The sequence below is a fragment of the Corapipo altera genome, unplaced genomic scaffold (genome assembly GCF_003945725.1).
Source record: "Corapipo altera isolate COAL_440 unplaced genomic scaffold, ASM394572v1 61148, whole genome shotgun sequence".
Taxonomy (NCBI): Eukaryota; Metazoa; Chordata; class Aves; order Passeriformes; family Pipridae; genus Corapipo; species Corapipo altera.
The window spans coordinates 97,296-113,352 of NW_020884978.1; the positions used below are offsets into that span (position 1 = coordinate 97,296).

Sequence of the window (16,057 nt, forward strand, 5' to 3'; positions counted from 1 at the left end):
CAAAATTGTATTGACAGAATAATTTCTCTCAGAGTAACATTCAAAATGATGTTTAGAACTGTACCAATGGTGCACTTTCCCACTGTCCACCCAAAAGAATTGAAGTCTGACTCTACACACATACATTGTTTGAATACTGCTCCATATTATTTTCAAAATGACTGAAACAATACAGATACATTTCTAGAATGGTACTCCCAGTTATCGAAAACTATACTTTAGGAAGATATTAGCAACTTACTTGTGGGAAGTTCTTTTCTTCATCATGCTTGCAGAGACTCCTGCATGACCTACAATATAAATGATGGAATTATTGAACAATAAAATGTGTTTATACACAATGTTAAAAAGGTATCTTATAGAAAAGTTCTCTTTTTCAAGTAAAAAAGATTAAACACATCGTGATTTATCAATGAGTTTCTACAGTGGAAGAAGGCTGAGGAGACAGGCAAGGACTATGTACCCATGAAGCTAAGTGAAGAAGTAGGAAGTTACTGATGACAACTGTTACAAAAAGCTGAACTTAATACAAAGGAGACAGAGGGTAGTCTTTGTTATAGATAAATGGCTACAACAGTTGAGGGAATCAAATGGCTGTGTCCCCTGAGTTGATAATAATAATAATCACCATCATCAAATACATATATTCCTGAGTTAGTGAGACCAGAATGGGTAGGTGCATACATGGCTCAGCCAAACTGATTATAAAAACTCAGTATAGAGCCAAAATCAAGTATAAAGACTCAGTATAGCACATATAGTATAAAAACTGTACAACTAACAGAAAGAACATTGAAGAGAGCAACAGGCTTGAGTTGGTTTCAACCCACATATTTCTTCCCAAAGACTGGGGATGCCCAGCATCATGGAGACTAGTAATGACAATCACATTTGTATTGTGATTCAATTGTGTATTGCAACTGCTATACTCTACTAAATGCAATTTGTACTTGGACTGTGATTAAGTAAATTGCTGTATCATTCTGCTAAATCAAAGTCCCACGTAATGTCAAATAACTTTATGTATTGGGTTTGCATGGCCAGGTTTTGGCAGTGGGGGGGGGCTACAGGGGTGGTTTCTGTGAGAAGCTGCTAGACGCTTCCCCCATGTCTGACAGAACCAATGCCAGCCAGCTCCAGGATGGACCCACCACTGGCCAAGGACAAGCCAATCAGAGATGTTGGTAATGCCTCTTGCGATAACATATTTAAGATGGAAAAAAAAAGCTTATTGTGGCCAGAGAAGAGGAATCTCTGAGAGGAACTCTGCAGACACCGAGGTCAATGGAGGAGGGGGAGGAGGTGCTCCAGGCACCAGAGCTGAGATCCCCCTGCAGCCCGTGGTGAAGACCACGGTGAAGCAGGCTGTCCCCCTGCAGCCCGTGGAGGTCAACAGGGGTGCAGAGATCCACCTGCAGTCCATGAAGGAGACCCAAGTCAGAGCAGGTGGATGCCCGAAATGAAAGAAGGCTGTGACCCTGAGGGAAGTCCATGCTGGAACAGGTTCCTGGCAGGGACCCGTGGAAAGAGAAGTCCACATTAGAGCAGGTTTCCTGGTAGGACTTGTGACTCTGTGCCTGAAGGACTGCACTCTGTGGAAAGGGACCCATGTTGAAGCAGTCCATGAAGAACTGCAGCCTGTGGGAAGGACTCACACTGGAGAACTTTGTGGAGAACTGTTTCCCACACTGGAGCAGGGGAAGGACTCCTCTCCCTGAGCAGCAGCAGGAACAACCTGTGATGAACTGACTGTAACCCCCATTCTCTGTCTCTCTGCACCACTGGGGGGGAGGAGGTAGTGTCTGGGAAGGAGGGAGGGGTGGAGGCAAGGTGTTTTTAAGATTTATTTTACTTCTTATTATCCTGTTCTGATTTCGTTGGTAATAAATTCAATTAATATCCCCAAGTCGAGTCTGTTTTGCCCTTGATGGTAATCGATGAGTGATCTCTCCCTGTCCTTATTTCAACTCATGAGCCTTTTGCTATATTTTCTCTCCCCTGTCCAGTTGTGGAGGGGAGTTATAGAGTGGCTTTGGTGGGCACCTGGCATCCAGCCAGGGTCAACCCACTACAAGAAACTTAAGTTGGTATTAAAACATTAAACCCTCTACACATGGAATATCTAAAAGAACCCAGTCAGAGAATGTTGGACATATGCATGTTATCAATAATAAAACCCCTCATATCTGTAGAAACATTCAGAATTTCATCTATGGATGTTTAAATTCACACCTACAGAGAAATACTTAATTGAGGCTTCTCTACGGATCCAAGCAAATTCTTTAACATTATGTGCATGTTCCAAGCATAGCTTTGGCATATGTCTTTTGAAAATTAATTTTCATAATGTCACACAAGAGTTAAGCACTGAAAGTGCAATTAACCTTAAAAGTTTTCATAAATATTTTAATATTTGGATTTTCATATGGAGAAGCAAAAGGACATATATCATGTGACAGAAGTGGCAGAATTAAAATAAGACTACATATGTTTTGTTTCCAACACTCAAGTTTGTACTGAATCCTTGGAAAGATGCCTCTCCAGTTGTAACAACAGTTGGAATTTTAAGTTTTCAAAAATTAAGCCCTCTATGCAAATAGCTATAATAAAGATACTATTTGCAATTTTTGAGTATTAAAAGACCAATTAAATAGAACTTCCCTTTGAATATATTTATAAGAATTATCAGCAAGAAATTTAAAGATATCTCAAAAAGTATTAATAGAAACCTAAAAGACTTTGAGACTTGACTGCAACAACTGAACAAGCATTCTCATCATATCATTAGCCACCTCTTAGTTATATGAGGAAACAATTTTAAAAACATACTTGTTTAAAAAAAAACACACGTTCTCACAAAGTAAAAAAACCACGAACACACAGAGTTCATGTTTTCCGTTACTGGTTGATTTGACTAAATCAGTTCAAGTAGTTAAAATGCTATAAAAAGCACACCCATATATCTAACAGGATGGTTCAGCACAAAACTTGTTTTCTGTCCTCTGCTCAGAGACTCTGAGACTTATTATACAGTACATTTAGCCTTCCGAAACAAAAGGAACCCTAAAGATATGCAGAAGGAAGATCTATTACAGAAGCTGCAAAAAACACAAAGGAGAAGCTATGCACACAACTCAGAATGAGTGTTTGCCCTGTTTAGTAACTGTTCACCTTAAGCACCTCTTATTTTTATAGGACCGAAGTTCTACAGCCAGATGTCTTTTTTTCTCTCAAATTCACTTAAGTTCAAAATTTCTTGGCCGTTCATACATGATCTCCGTGAATGAAATGACATACCAAACTAACAAATATTTACAACACTGAACTAAGAGTTTGAGAGGAGACTATCCTTTTTTGCTGTCAGATAAAAACGAGCTTGACAGTTCCTGACTGATTTCAAGAACTTGCTTGTTCATGGATCTAGCTCTAAACAAAAGCCAACTAAGTAAACTGAATACAGCTCAGTTTCTTGTGTTGGTAGCTTAAGGTAGTGCCCAGTTTAATACAAAGTTATGGCATTTAGATGAAGAATGTGAATATAGCCAACTTACAAGAAAAGATGGTAACAAGGTACATGAAGAACCTAGCACAAGAAAGACATGGACCTGTGTATTGGGTCTGGCTAAGATGGAGTTCATTTTCCCATAGCAGTCCTCACAGTGCTGTGCTTTGCATTGGTAGCTAGAAGGGTATTGATAACACAGCAGTGTTTTGGTTACTGCTGAGCACAGCATCAGCACTGTAACATTCCTTCCCCAATCGAGGGAAAGATTCTGGGAGGGGACCCAAGTAGGCCAGCTGACCCAAACTAACCAAAGGGATATTCCATACCATATGATGTCAACTGAGATATAAAAGCTAAGGAAAGGAGCAGGAAGGGGGGCATTCATTGTTTCCAATGGCTGCCTGCTAAGAAACCACTAGGCGTTGTTGAAGCCCTGCTTCCCGGAATGTGGCCGGACATCACTTGTTGATGGGAAGTAGAGAATAAATCTTAGTATTTTCTGCTTCGCTTTTGCACGTCCAAGCTTTTGCTTTTGCTTTAGTAAACTGCCTCATCCCAACCCACAAGTTGTTTTCCACTTTATTCTCTCTCCCCTTTTCCAGATGGAAAGGGGAGGGATAGAGTGGTTGGGTGGACACTTGGTGTCCAGTCAAGGTCAACCTACTACAACCTGTTAGAGTGAGCCCAGAGGAAGGTCACAAAAACAATGTGCAAATGCCTCTTAAACACTGACAGGCTTGGAGCATTGACCACCTCTCTAGGAAGCCCATTCCAGAGTTTGACCACCCTCTCAGTAAAGAAAGGCTTCCTAATGCCCAGTCTAAACCTCCCCATGCACAGCTTTGAACCATTCCCACACAGCCTATCACTGGATACCAGAGAGATCAGCACCTCCCTCTCCACTTCCCCTACTCAGGAAGCTGTAGCGAGCAATGAGGTCACACCTCAGCCTCCTTTTTTCCAAACTAGATAATCCCCAAGTCCTTTGCCATTCCTCACAGGACATTCCTTACAGTCCTGTCAATAGCTTTGCTGCCCTTCTCTAGATGCATTCAAGGACCTTCACATCCTTCTTACACTGTGGGGCCCAGAACTGCACATAGTACTGAAGGTGAGACCTCACCAACACTGAATCCAGATGGATAATTGCCTCTTTTGACCAGTTGGTTCTACTGTACTTGATGCCCCCCCGAACACGGTTTGCCCTCTTGGTTGCCAGGGCTCACTGCTGAGTCCTATTGAGCCTGTTGTCAACCAGCACCTCCAGATCCCTTTCTGCAGGGCTGCTCTCCAGCCACTCCTCTCCCAATTTATACTTGTGCCTGGCGTTACTCCATCCTAGGTGCAAAATCCAGCATTTTGACTTGTTAAATTTCATCCAATTAATCACAGCCCAATGCTCCAATCTATGTATCGACATTAGTAATTAGATAAATAATTAGATGTGCACCATGCAAGCACCATATATTGGTGGTAAAAGCATGCCAAATCACCATCGCCAACACAAAGGAATAGTTACTAACCAATCTTATTTGTGAAATATTGTCTGATCCATGTGAAGATAAAATGTTTGCATGTGAAACAATCTTTGAATGGCTGCAAGCACTATTCCTTCAAGTGGTGAAGCTCAGAACAAATTCACAATAGAAATGAGTTTCTGTTTTTGTTTTTCCTACAGGAATAGGAATACTAAAGTTCTGATGCTTTAGGATTGTCATGGTTTGAGAGCCCCAAAATCCAATTCCCTAGTCCAAGCCCCCTCCCACATCTCAACCCAATGTGAGATGGTTTTTCCAGACACCACACGAGACTCAAATTGGGGGGAAGGGATTATATATTACAATGACTGTACAAATAAATACTACAATACATTATATACAATCTTAACTATCTCTACCATGACATAGAAGTATTTACAATGGATCAAATCTCTTTTCCCCTTCAAATAAAAGTCCAGGAGGGAAGAAGGAAAAGATCCTTTTCCACTCTCAGAGTAGCAGTCTCTCTGTTTTGCTCTTCCATGCAGCAGTTGTAGCTGGATCTCTGCCAATACACACGAGGGGTATCCAAGCCCTCGTGGTCCATTGTCTAAAGCGAGGGTCTTCTCTTCCGTGGGTTGCGTTTCCCAGGACAAGGGCGTTTCACCATGTCATATCACGAAGCGCAGGGGTCTTCGTGACGGTCCTTATCTTCAGGGGATTCAAGTTCCCTACAGGGTTCTTAGGTTCTGATCTCAGGTTGCTAGCTTAGCTTAGCAGCAGCAGCGAGGGGGGGCCAAGGTCACTCCCTCTGCATTCTTTCTCCATCCCGGTCCAGCTTTCCAGGATGCTTTGACCTTCTCAGCTCCTCTCTGCAGTGCATGCTGCACTTCACCCCTCCCTTCTAGGAGGTGAGGGGTCTCCAAGGAGTTTGGGGTTTTTTTGGTTTCAGTTCTTACCCCAGAACTCTGTCTCTGTCTGTAGAGCTTAGTCTTGTTCTCTCTCTCTGCTGCTGGTTCTCTTTCTCTCTCGAACAACTCTGTCTTCCTTGGTTACTTGCTGTTTGCTGCTCCTTATCTCTTCTGGCTCTCTGCCACCGCTCTCTGGACGCTGCTCCTGCTGCTGCTCTGTCTCTGTTCACTCACGATGGAGAAAACTTCTTTAGTTTTCTAGCTACAGGTACTTAGTCCAGTTTTACACTGTTCCAAGTCCCTGTAGCCCCCCTGCCGGGGGTTGGGGGGGGCCCAGAGGCCCCAAGGGGCTCCGAGCCCCTTCCTCGTGGCTCTACAACATGGTTACCTCTTCTACAACCACTACAACTACCTTCTCTTTCGTTTTGCTTGTGATATGTTTATATTTTGCAAAAGCACTCATTGGTTCAAAACTTCAAGGGTCACCACCCCCTGGGGTTTTACCATTTTATAACTTCAGGGGGAAAACTGTTTCCCCCCACCACAAGGATATCTTTCATTCTGTATTTTACTTTCTTTCCCCAGAGATTAAAGGGAGAAATAAACTCTCATAGTATAAGATAAACATCTTACACTAAGGCAACAAATCAGCTGCACGGAGAACTTTTAAAATTCCAAACAGTTTGTAAAGTTTCTTTATTTGTAAATATATGATATTGTAAGTATTACTATGTCTTAATGACTTAAGACATTTGAGAGCAAATAAAAATATTTTAATACATTAATTTTTAACAGATATAATAGAATCAGAGAAGGGTTAGGGTTGGAAGGGACCCTAAAGATCAGCTAGTTCCGACCCCCCTGCCATGGGCATGGACACCTTCCTGTCCAACCTAGGCTTGAACACCTTCAGGGATGGGGCATCCACAACTTCTCTAGGCAACCTGTTCTAGTGCCTCACCACCCTCACAGTAAAGAATTTCTTCCTAATATCCAATCTAAATCTATCTTCTTTCAGTTTAAAGCCATTCCCCCTTTTCCTTTCGCTCCCATGCCCTTGTAAAAAGTCCTTCTCCTTCTTTCTTGTAGGTCCCCTTTAGGTACTGGAAGGTTGCTATAAGGTCTTCCTGGAGCCTTCTCTTCTCCAGGCTAAACAGCCCCAACTCTCCCAGCCTGTCTTCATAGGAGACATGCTCCAACTCTCTGATCGTTTCCGTGACCCTCCTCTGAACTTGCTCTAGCAGATCCACATCCTTCTTATGTTGGGAGCCCAAGAGTTGAAAGTAGTACTACAGGTAGGGTCTCACCAGAGTGGAGTAGAGGGGAAGAATCACCTCCTGCAACTTGCTGGTCACACTGCTTTTGATGCAGACCAGGATACAATTGGCTTTCTGGGCTGCAAGTGCACATTGCCGTGTCATATCATACACCAGCACCCTCAAGTCCTTCTCCTCAGGGCTGCTCTCAATCCATTCTCCATCTAGCAAGTATTTGTGCTTGGGATTGCCCTGACCAAGGTGCAGGACCTTGCACTTGGCCTTGTTGAACTTCATGAGGTTAGCATGGGCCCACCTCTCAAGATCCCTCTGGATGGCATCCCTTCCCTCCAGCATGTCAACTACACCACACGATGTTGTTGGCAAACTTGCTGAGGGTGCACTCAATCCCATTGTCCATGTCACTGAAAAAGATGCTAAACAGTGCCAGTCCCAATACCAATCCCTGAAGAACACTACTCGTCATTTGTCTCCACTTGGGCATCGAGCTGTTGACCGCAACTCTAAGTGCGACCATCCAGCCAATTCCTTATCCACTGACTGGCCCACCCATCAAATCTACATTTCTCCAGTTTAGAGACAAGGATGTCATGCAGGACAGTGCCAAATGCTTTGTGCAAGTCCAGGTAGATGATGTCAGTCGCTCTTCCCTCATTCACCACCTCTGTAACCCTGCATAGAAGGCCACCAAATTTGTCAGGCACGATTAGCTGATGATGTTGATAGTCTCCTTTAGCAGAGAATGCCAAACATAACAAGCAAAGCAGAAACTTTGCTTACACAAATTATCCTGAAATGTCTAGTACCACCTAAACAGCTTCTGACAGAAGCATAATTGGCATTAGTCGTTCACTGTCAAATGTCCAATTCAAATGAAGACATTTAAAAATTTGCCAAAAATTTCAAGGGCAATTGTGGAGGTTTGACCTTGGCTAGACACCAGGCACCCACCAAAGCTGCTCTATCACTCCTCTCCTCAGCTGGACAGGGGAGAGAAAATATAATGAAAGGTTCATGAGCTGTGATAAGGACTGGGAGAGATCACTCACCGATTACCGTCAAGGGCAAAACAGACTCAATCTGGGAATATTAATTGAATTTATTACCAACAAAATCAGAGCAGGATACGGAGAAGTAAAATAAATTTTAAAAACACCTTCCCCCCACCCCTCCCTCCTCTCCATGTTTAACTTCATTCCCAATTCTCTACCTCCTCCCCCCAGTGGCACAGGGAGATGGGGAATGGGGATTACAGTCAGTTCATCACATGCTGTTTCTGCTACTGCTTCCTCCTGAGGGAGAGGAGTCCTTCCCCTGCTCCAGCATGGGGTCCCTCCCACAGGAGCCAGTCCTCCACAAACTTCTCCAACATGAGTCCCTCCCACAGGTTACAGTTCTTCATGAACTGCTCCAGCATGGCTCCCTTCCATGGTCTGCAGTCCTTCAGGAACAGGCTGCTCTGTAAATTCTTTACAGAGAGGGTTATCAGGCATTGGAACGGCCTACCCAGAGAGGTGGTGGATTCACCATCCCTGGAGGTTTTTAAAAAGAGATTGGATGTGGCCCTTAGTGCCATGATATAGTAATTGGAGTTGGATCAGGGGTTGGACTTGATGATCTTGGAGGTCTTTTCCAACCCAATCTATTCTATGATTCTATGATTCTATTCTATGCTCCAGCACAGGCTTCCCGCAGGTTCACAGCCTTCTTTTGGGCATCCACCTGCTCTGGCGTGGGTCTCCTCCATAGGCTGCAGGTGGATCTCTGCTCCCCCATGGACCTCCATGGGGTGCAGGGGGACAGCCTACTTCACCACAGGCTGCAGGGGAATCTCATCTCTGAGCTCTGGTACCTGGAGCACCTCCTCCGCCTCCTTCAGTGACCTTGGTGCCTGAAGTATTGTTTTTCTCACATATTCTCACTCTCCTCTGGTCACAATCACTTCTGCACAATAACTTTTTTCCCCTTCTTAAATATGTTACCCCAGAGGCGTTACAACAATTGCTGATTGGCTCAGCCTTGGCCAGCAGCGGGTCCATCCTGGAGCTGGCTGGCATTGGCTCTGTCGGACATGGAGGAAACTTCCAGCAGCTTCTCAGAGAAGCCACCCCTGTCGCCCCCCCCCCCAAAACCTTGCCATGCAAACCTAATACAGCAATAAATTTCCATAAATCTTTCGAGTGAAAAATTAGCATATCAAGTATTTTGGGGTCAAGCATGGTTTGGTCTCAAGCAATAATGTGACTTCAAAGATGTTAACAGTAATTAGAAAACAATAATGGAGTTTTATCAGATTCTATATACCATGAATGTCATTGAATGGATTTAAGTTCATAACCTTTACCTCCTTCTGACTACGAAATGACAAGTGCTACTGTTTTAACTCGCACATTTCAAGAAATTCCATGTTTTAGACATCATTCAAAATAAACTCTGTACAACTTATTTGCCATGAATGTAAAACCAGAAGTTAATACTGAATATCAGAAAAAAACCTCCAAAAAAACCAAACACTAATTATTGGATTTGTTTTATGGTTCTTTATAATAAGCAGCAGAGTCAAACTTGGATAGATCTGAGGAAGAAAATACATATGGTTCAATCTCTCATGACTACAAAGTTAGGTATTTTCAAAAATGAAAAGTCAAGAACGAAAGAATTAAGCATTTAATTGTCAGTGTGCCTGTGCTTTTTGAGCCTGGATTAATTCTGCCTAATGTATCCTTAAAATACTGTTAAATTCAATAGCAAAACTAGGAATCATGTTTCTGAATGCTTCTACCTTACAGAGAAAGAAAAAGAGTAAGACAACACAGAAATAAAATAAACATTCTTTGAGGGCGTGGACTCTAGAGCAAGTACGCACATTTCAGCTGGAGGAGGTAGGAGGAGAGAAAAGGCAGAAGGATGGGAGAAAGCTACTAGCAGTGTTTTTAGTTGTCATATCAGATGGTACTCTCCATTCAGTCCATCAAAATTAGATGGACTCTTCAAAACATACCACAGCTATTCTCAGAATATCCCATCTTTATGACAGGTAGCAAAAGCTGAACATTTTAAAATTATATTTCAGAATCTGCTGTGGAAACATATAATCACACAAAAATTATTCTTGATCTGATGTCTCTTTCAGAATTACTTTGAGTAACTTAAATATTCCAGAGAAGTGTTTATTCACACCTAATATTGCCTGCCCAATGTCAACTTTAAGAGTTTGGGAAACCGGACCAGGAGAAGAGTGGTAAAATGAATTCCAAACTTTCCCAAAAGATTTCATTGCATCTTAAAGTAGTTGAATCTTGGAGTGGGATCTCTTCTTAATTCCCAAGGACAGTACTGGTAACAGCTAGGAAGGACTGTAAAGGACCATGCATTATATTTGTACAGAATAAAACAAGTGATCACTAGGCTCAACAAGTTGAAATATAAATCTAAACACAAGGTGGTGTGGTTTAGGAATGGTATTCCCCAATTTAGTGTTCCCACTGAAAACACCCCAGACCATGCGCCACTTGCTCAATTACCCCCGCCCCATAGCGGGATGGAGAGGAGAATGGGAGGCACAAAAAGGTAAAGATCATGGGTTGAGATAGTGTCTCAGTTTAACGAGACAGAAGTGTTTGCTAAGGAGAGCGAGTTATAAGGAAAACCAAGCTCCTCCCTCTAAGCAATTGTAAATTCAAAATTAAGAGGCTCTAGTCGAGGAAATGTGGAGAAAGAAAAAAATAACAGCCCTTTATTAAAGAATATATGTGTATAGGTAACACAACAAAAGAAAAACAAACAACAATCCTGCACCCAAATTCCCACCACAAACAGTTCTTTTCGCCTTTCGGCGCAATTCTAACCATAACCAGCAGGGGGCGCTGTTGGATCTCCGGAGGAGCAGAGGCTGCAGTTGCTCTCCGATGGCCGGCAGGGGGCGCTGTTGGGCTCTGGTGGCTGCCATGTGGGATCCCGGTGCGCGGGAGGAAGCCGGATGGGGACCCCCGACTGAAGGGGGAAGGGTAATCTTCCTGTGGACTCACGCTGTCAAAGGCTGCGGCTGGAAACTCCTCTTCCTTGTCAATGGACACAAGCTTCCCCCGGCATGGAAAGAGGAGGAGGGAAGAAAAGCAGCTTTTCGCCCTCAGAAATTCCTCTGCAGATCGGCACTTGCTTCTCCGATGAAATCCCAGGCAGTTCGGGCAGTGGGCAGAACAGCGTGTGAGGGAACGGAGGCGAGCCGGGGCCAAAAGCAGCCAGGTGACCTCGCCGAGAGCAGAAAACCTCGATCCCGGAGCTTTCCTCTTCCCCCTAACAAACACCCCCAATTCTGTCCCGACACCCAGTCCCTACCCCCGAAGGAAAACAAAACCAAACCTGAGTTCTCCCTACTCCCCACCCCCGGCCTCGGGTAGAGGGAAACAAAAGAGTCCTGCTTCTCACCGAGAGGAGTCGTTTAGCATATCAATAAGACAGTCATTAAGGTCTAAGCCAAGCAAACACCAAAACCTGAAAGACTCATCCCCACCCGGCCAAGCGGTTGGTGTGAAAAAAATTCACCAGAAGCTAATGAAAAAGGAAGAGAAACTATAACAGATAGGAACAATTTACTGGAAACAGTAATAACATAAGAACAGCAACAACAATCCTAATAACAAAATGTACAAGATAGGCGAACAATTCACATGCGATTGCTCACCAGGTGCTACTCGACCGCAAGCCCCGGCAAACCAGAAAAGAAGTGACCCCCCTTTTGCACGGTGTGAGGTGGTGTAGAGTAACTCCAGGGTCCTGGCTGTGCCCCTCCTGGCTGCTGCAAGAGTTAACCGTGTCCTGGTTTCAGCTAGGGTAAAGTTAATGTCTTCTCAGTAGCTGTTATAGTGCTGTGTTTTGGATTCAGGGTGAAAATGGTGTTGATACTACACTGATGTTTGTTTTTTTTGCTAAGTCATGTCATAAGTCAAGGACTTTTTTTTTCTTGTCTCATATTCTGCCAGTGAGGAAGTACACAAAAGAAACTAGGAGGGAGCATAACCGGGACAGGTAACCCGAACTGGCCAAAGGGATATTCCACACCATAGAACGTTATGCCCAGTATATAAACTGGGGGGAGTTACCCAGAAGGGGAGCCTATCTGGGTTTGGGAAGGGGGGTCTGGCATCGGTCAGCGGGTGGTGAGCAATTGCATTGTGGATCACTTTCCCCCTCCCCTCCTTTTTATTATCATTATCATTATTATTATTGTTATTATTATTATGTACCACTCCTATTGTATTTTACTTTATTTTCAATTATTAAACTGTTCTTATCTCAACATACAAGTTTTACTTTGATTCTCCTCCCCATTCCACCGGGGAGGGGGGGTTGAGCAAGCAGCTGCGTGGTGCTTCATCTCCAGCTGGACTTGAAACCATGACAAAGGGTAATCACAATTTACCTACAGACAATTATATTGGATTATGTTAATGAAAAAAAATCAGGATTCACCTATATTGAGGAGAAACATGCACTAATTAAAAGCACAGGCAGAATGCCAAGCACAAAGGAGCTGACTGATCTACTGAAACTATATCCTGGGAAGCTGCTCTGTATTTTAACAAAATCACTGAGGCTGCAGACACATACTCTACTGTTGTAAAAAAAAAAAAGAAACACTTTTGGCTTTCCTTCATTTTCCATCTTTAGTGTTATCCTTTATTTCTCAAGATGGAACTATTAAGTCTGTTTCCCAGTAGAGGTAGACTTCAAAAACCTGGATACTTTTCTCCTCTTTTAAACCTACTTTACAGCAAATAAAAGCCTTTCCTTCTGTTAAGATCTGATTAGTGAGAGATGCCTCTGCCCGAATTAAGGTGCAAACGAGACCATATGCTGAAGTCAATAATACAGATTTTATTTAACAATAAATATGAGGCAGAGAGATAGAAAGAAATAAAAAAGAGCAGGGGGGTGGAAAGAGAAAGAGATAGCAAGCAGAAGATAGTCACCACCTGTGGATCCAGCCCCTGACCCTGGGCTTCTCAGTGGTGGGGGTCCCAGAGTCATTCTTCTGGGGGGACCACCTTTATACAGTCCAAGTTCCAGGTATCCACAAGGTGGTCACAGATGCTGTTCCCATAACTTGAGGTGATATGTGTTTTAGCAGTTGCTTCCTTTCCCACAGTTTGCCACAGTGGGAATTTTTGTCCAGATGCATTAACCAGGATGTGCTAACCAGATCTCGCCTCTGCCAAGGCTGAAATTAGCACCTTCCTGTTGCAAATTCCTCCCTTCTGTGCTTATCTCAAGTTCCTGCTGTGGTGGCTTATCTTATGGCAAGTTCCTTCTGTGGCCTTGACAGTGATTTAGGAATGGTACTCCCCAATTCAGTGCCCCCACCAAGACTCTCCAAATCATAGCTGCTCTGACCCTCTCCTGCTTTCCCCTCCCCCTCCCCACTGCATCGGGATAGAAAGGAGAATTGGAGGCACAAAAGGCAAAGGTCACAGGTTGAGATAAGAACAATTTACTGGAAAAAACAATGAGATAAGAAAAGGAACAGGAACAGCAACAATACTAATGACAGAAGGTACAAGAAAAGGAATGATTCACACAGAAAAACTCTAGATATAATAGACAATACAATACGGGATGGCTCCCTCCACCAGCCTTCTCAGCCAGAAGGAATCCCTTCTCCCTGAAAAAGAGTCCCTTTCCCTTGCCCCTGGCAATGAGGTGAGGTGGTATAGAATAATCTCCATGTCCTAGCTATGCCCCCTCCCAGCTACTGCAAAAAATTAACCCCGTCCTGGATGGAACCAGGACACCTTTACAGTGTTTGATACAGGTAACTGTGCTCTTTAAGTCCTTACACCTTTGTAGGCAGACAGACAGGACAGAGGAAAACTAGCTTTTTCAAAGACACCACATCTAAGTCTTTACTACCGATTTGGATTTCTAATTCCAGCTCTTTGTCACTTGTCATGCTTTTGATAGCTTTTTCTCTCCCAGTTGTTTTTTTAAATTTATTTCAATAAAATACAACAAACTCACTATAATTTTAATTTATATCATGTTGCAAGGTCTTTCAGACTTCAAAATCCTAATTTTATAAACGGATGAAATCAATTACTGCTTTTGCTGTTCTTTTCAAATAATTTGACCACTGTCTGTGAAACTATGATGATAAATGTTCAGTCTTTCCTGCTCAGTAGCAGTATGTTTAAAAAAAACCCCAATACACACACAAAAACATTATAGAGTTGGTTATGCAGTCTCCTAATAATGGGTACCTGGTACACTTTCCTAATATACATCTGTAATTAGGAAACATGCAGCAGGTAATTCCATCACTACATAAGTTTGTCTTTCTCATGCTGCATGAGAAAGAGAGAAGGCCTTGACACTGTGTAAGCACTGTTCAGCAGTATCAGTGTGTAATCAACACTGTTTTCAGCTCAAATCCAAAACATAGCACCATGCAAGCTACTATGATGAAATTACTGTATCCCAGGCAAAACCAGTACAACTTCATAAATGTAATTCTGTACAGCTTAAATTTCTGTATATTCTTTCAATTCCACAGTTTCTATAACGAAACCAATAATTCTTGTCTTAAAAAAAGACAACAACCGACAGCCCCCCCAACCACAAACAAACAGTAACAATTTCATAAAGCCATGAGTACATAAGAAAAATCTATAAGATAAGGACACTTTTTTACTCACTAAAAAACAACCCTCAAATTCAGTAACACCTCACCTGCATCAGCTCTGGACCGCTGACCTGGTGATTTTCCAAATGGGGTCTTCATTCATCTGTGTTTAAGTGAGCAGCAAAGCTGCTAGACTAGGGTGAAAATCCAGTTCTTCCCAACTCCTCAAATATCTTCTTATTCTCGTACTACAACAGCTACTTATTAATCCACCATCCAATCATCAATTTGTTCTTCCTCAAATATAGAAGCACTTTCAGTTATATCACTGAAAAACAAAACAGAAAATACAGTCTGATTTGAGACCTGGTTAAAATAAGCAATGAAGTGAAACAAAATATTTTTTCTTTCATGTTCAATGAGAAATCTCTTCATATTCTGTTATTCTGGATGCATTCAGTAAACAGAGGGTAGTTAGGCAAGAAAACAGCTAAATATTAAGGCTCATACTTTTCCTCATATTCTCAATGCAAGTTCTGTATCAGATCATCATCCACAGACAGATACACATAGAAAAACCTCATAAAAAAACCCAACCCCCCATCTATTAGTTAGTATAGGGAAGAATGACTAGTACTTCAAAAACCCTACCTGAAAGCAGAAGAAACTGTACTACCTTCACCAGACATAAAGAACAAACCAACTATTACCACTTGTTAGAAAACAAAATGCTTCCCACTCACATATGAGAATTCCTTCTCTACAGATACATTAAAAAATGTAGAAAAAAAAATCTTACATAAAAGGTAAAAACCCCCACAGATTATATTGCAACACTCAAACTACTAATTTGTGAAGTCACTAGTTTATAGAAGATTTGCAAAAGTCATTGCTGATTTGCTACACCTCAATTCAGATTCCTGAAATATTTAGTAATCACATTCCTCTAGATTAGGGAGATATGGGAGGACAATGCTTTAAAATATTTCCCAAGATTTAAATTACAGACACTTGTTATCATTTAAAATTTTGAAGAATTACAGATCAACTATTTCAGACTACTGTTTCTGGACAGCAAACATTTCTCCTAATTAATCCATTTATTTCAATGCTGCACACAGCTAAAACAACAGGTTAGGTCAGCTCATCCTTTTAGCCTGGTGTCAGAGACTGAAACAGGTAATGACTTACACATTCTAAGATCACCAAAAGACTTTTGCAAACTGAAAAGAAACAGCTGCTCACCCAGCAAAGCCCATCCCTCCCTG

General features: G+C 42.4%; 1 protein-coding gene across 1 annotated transcript in view; it reads right to left on the minus strand.

Annotated features, from left to right (window-relative positions):
• LOC113957784 (spindlin-Z-like) overlaps nt 1-14,948 on the minus strand; it is a 30,917-nt gene extending 15,969 nt beyond the window's left edge. The window contains exons 1-2 of the mRNA XM_027665557.1: nt 14,897-14,948; nt 242-290 (exon numbers count right to left, since the gene is read on the minus strand). Coding sequence (XP_027521358.1) covers nt 242-290; nt 14,897-14,948 — 101 coding nt within the window. The remainder of the gene's footprint in view (nt 1-241; nt 291-14,896) is intronic.
• Nucleotides 14,949-16,057: the final 1,109 nt, after the last annotated feature.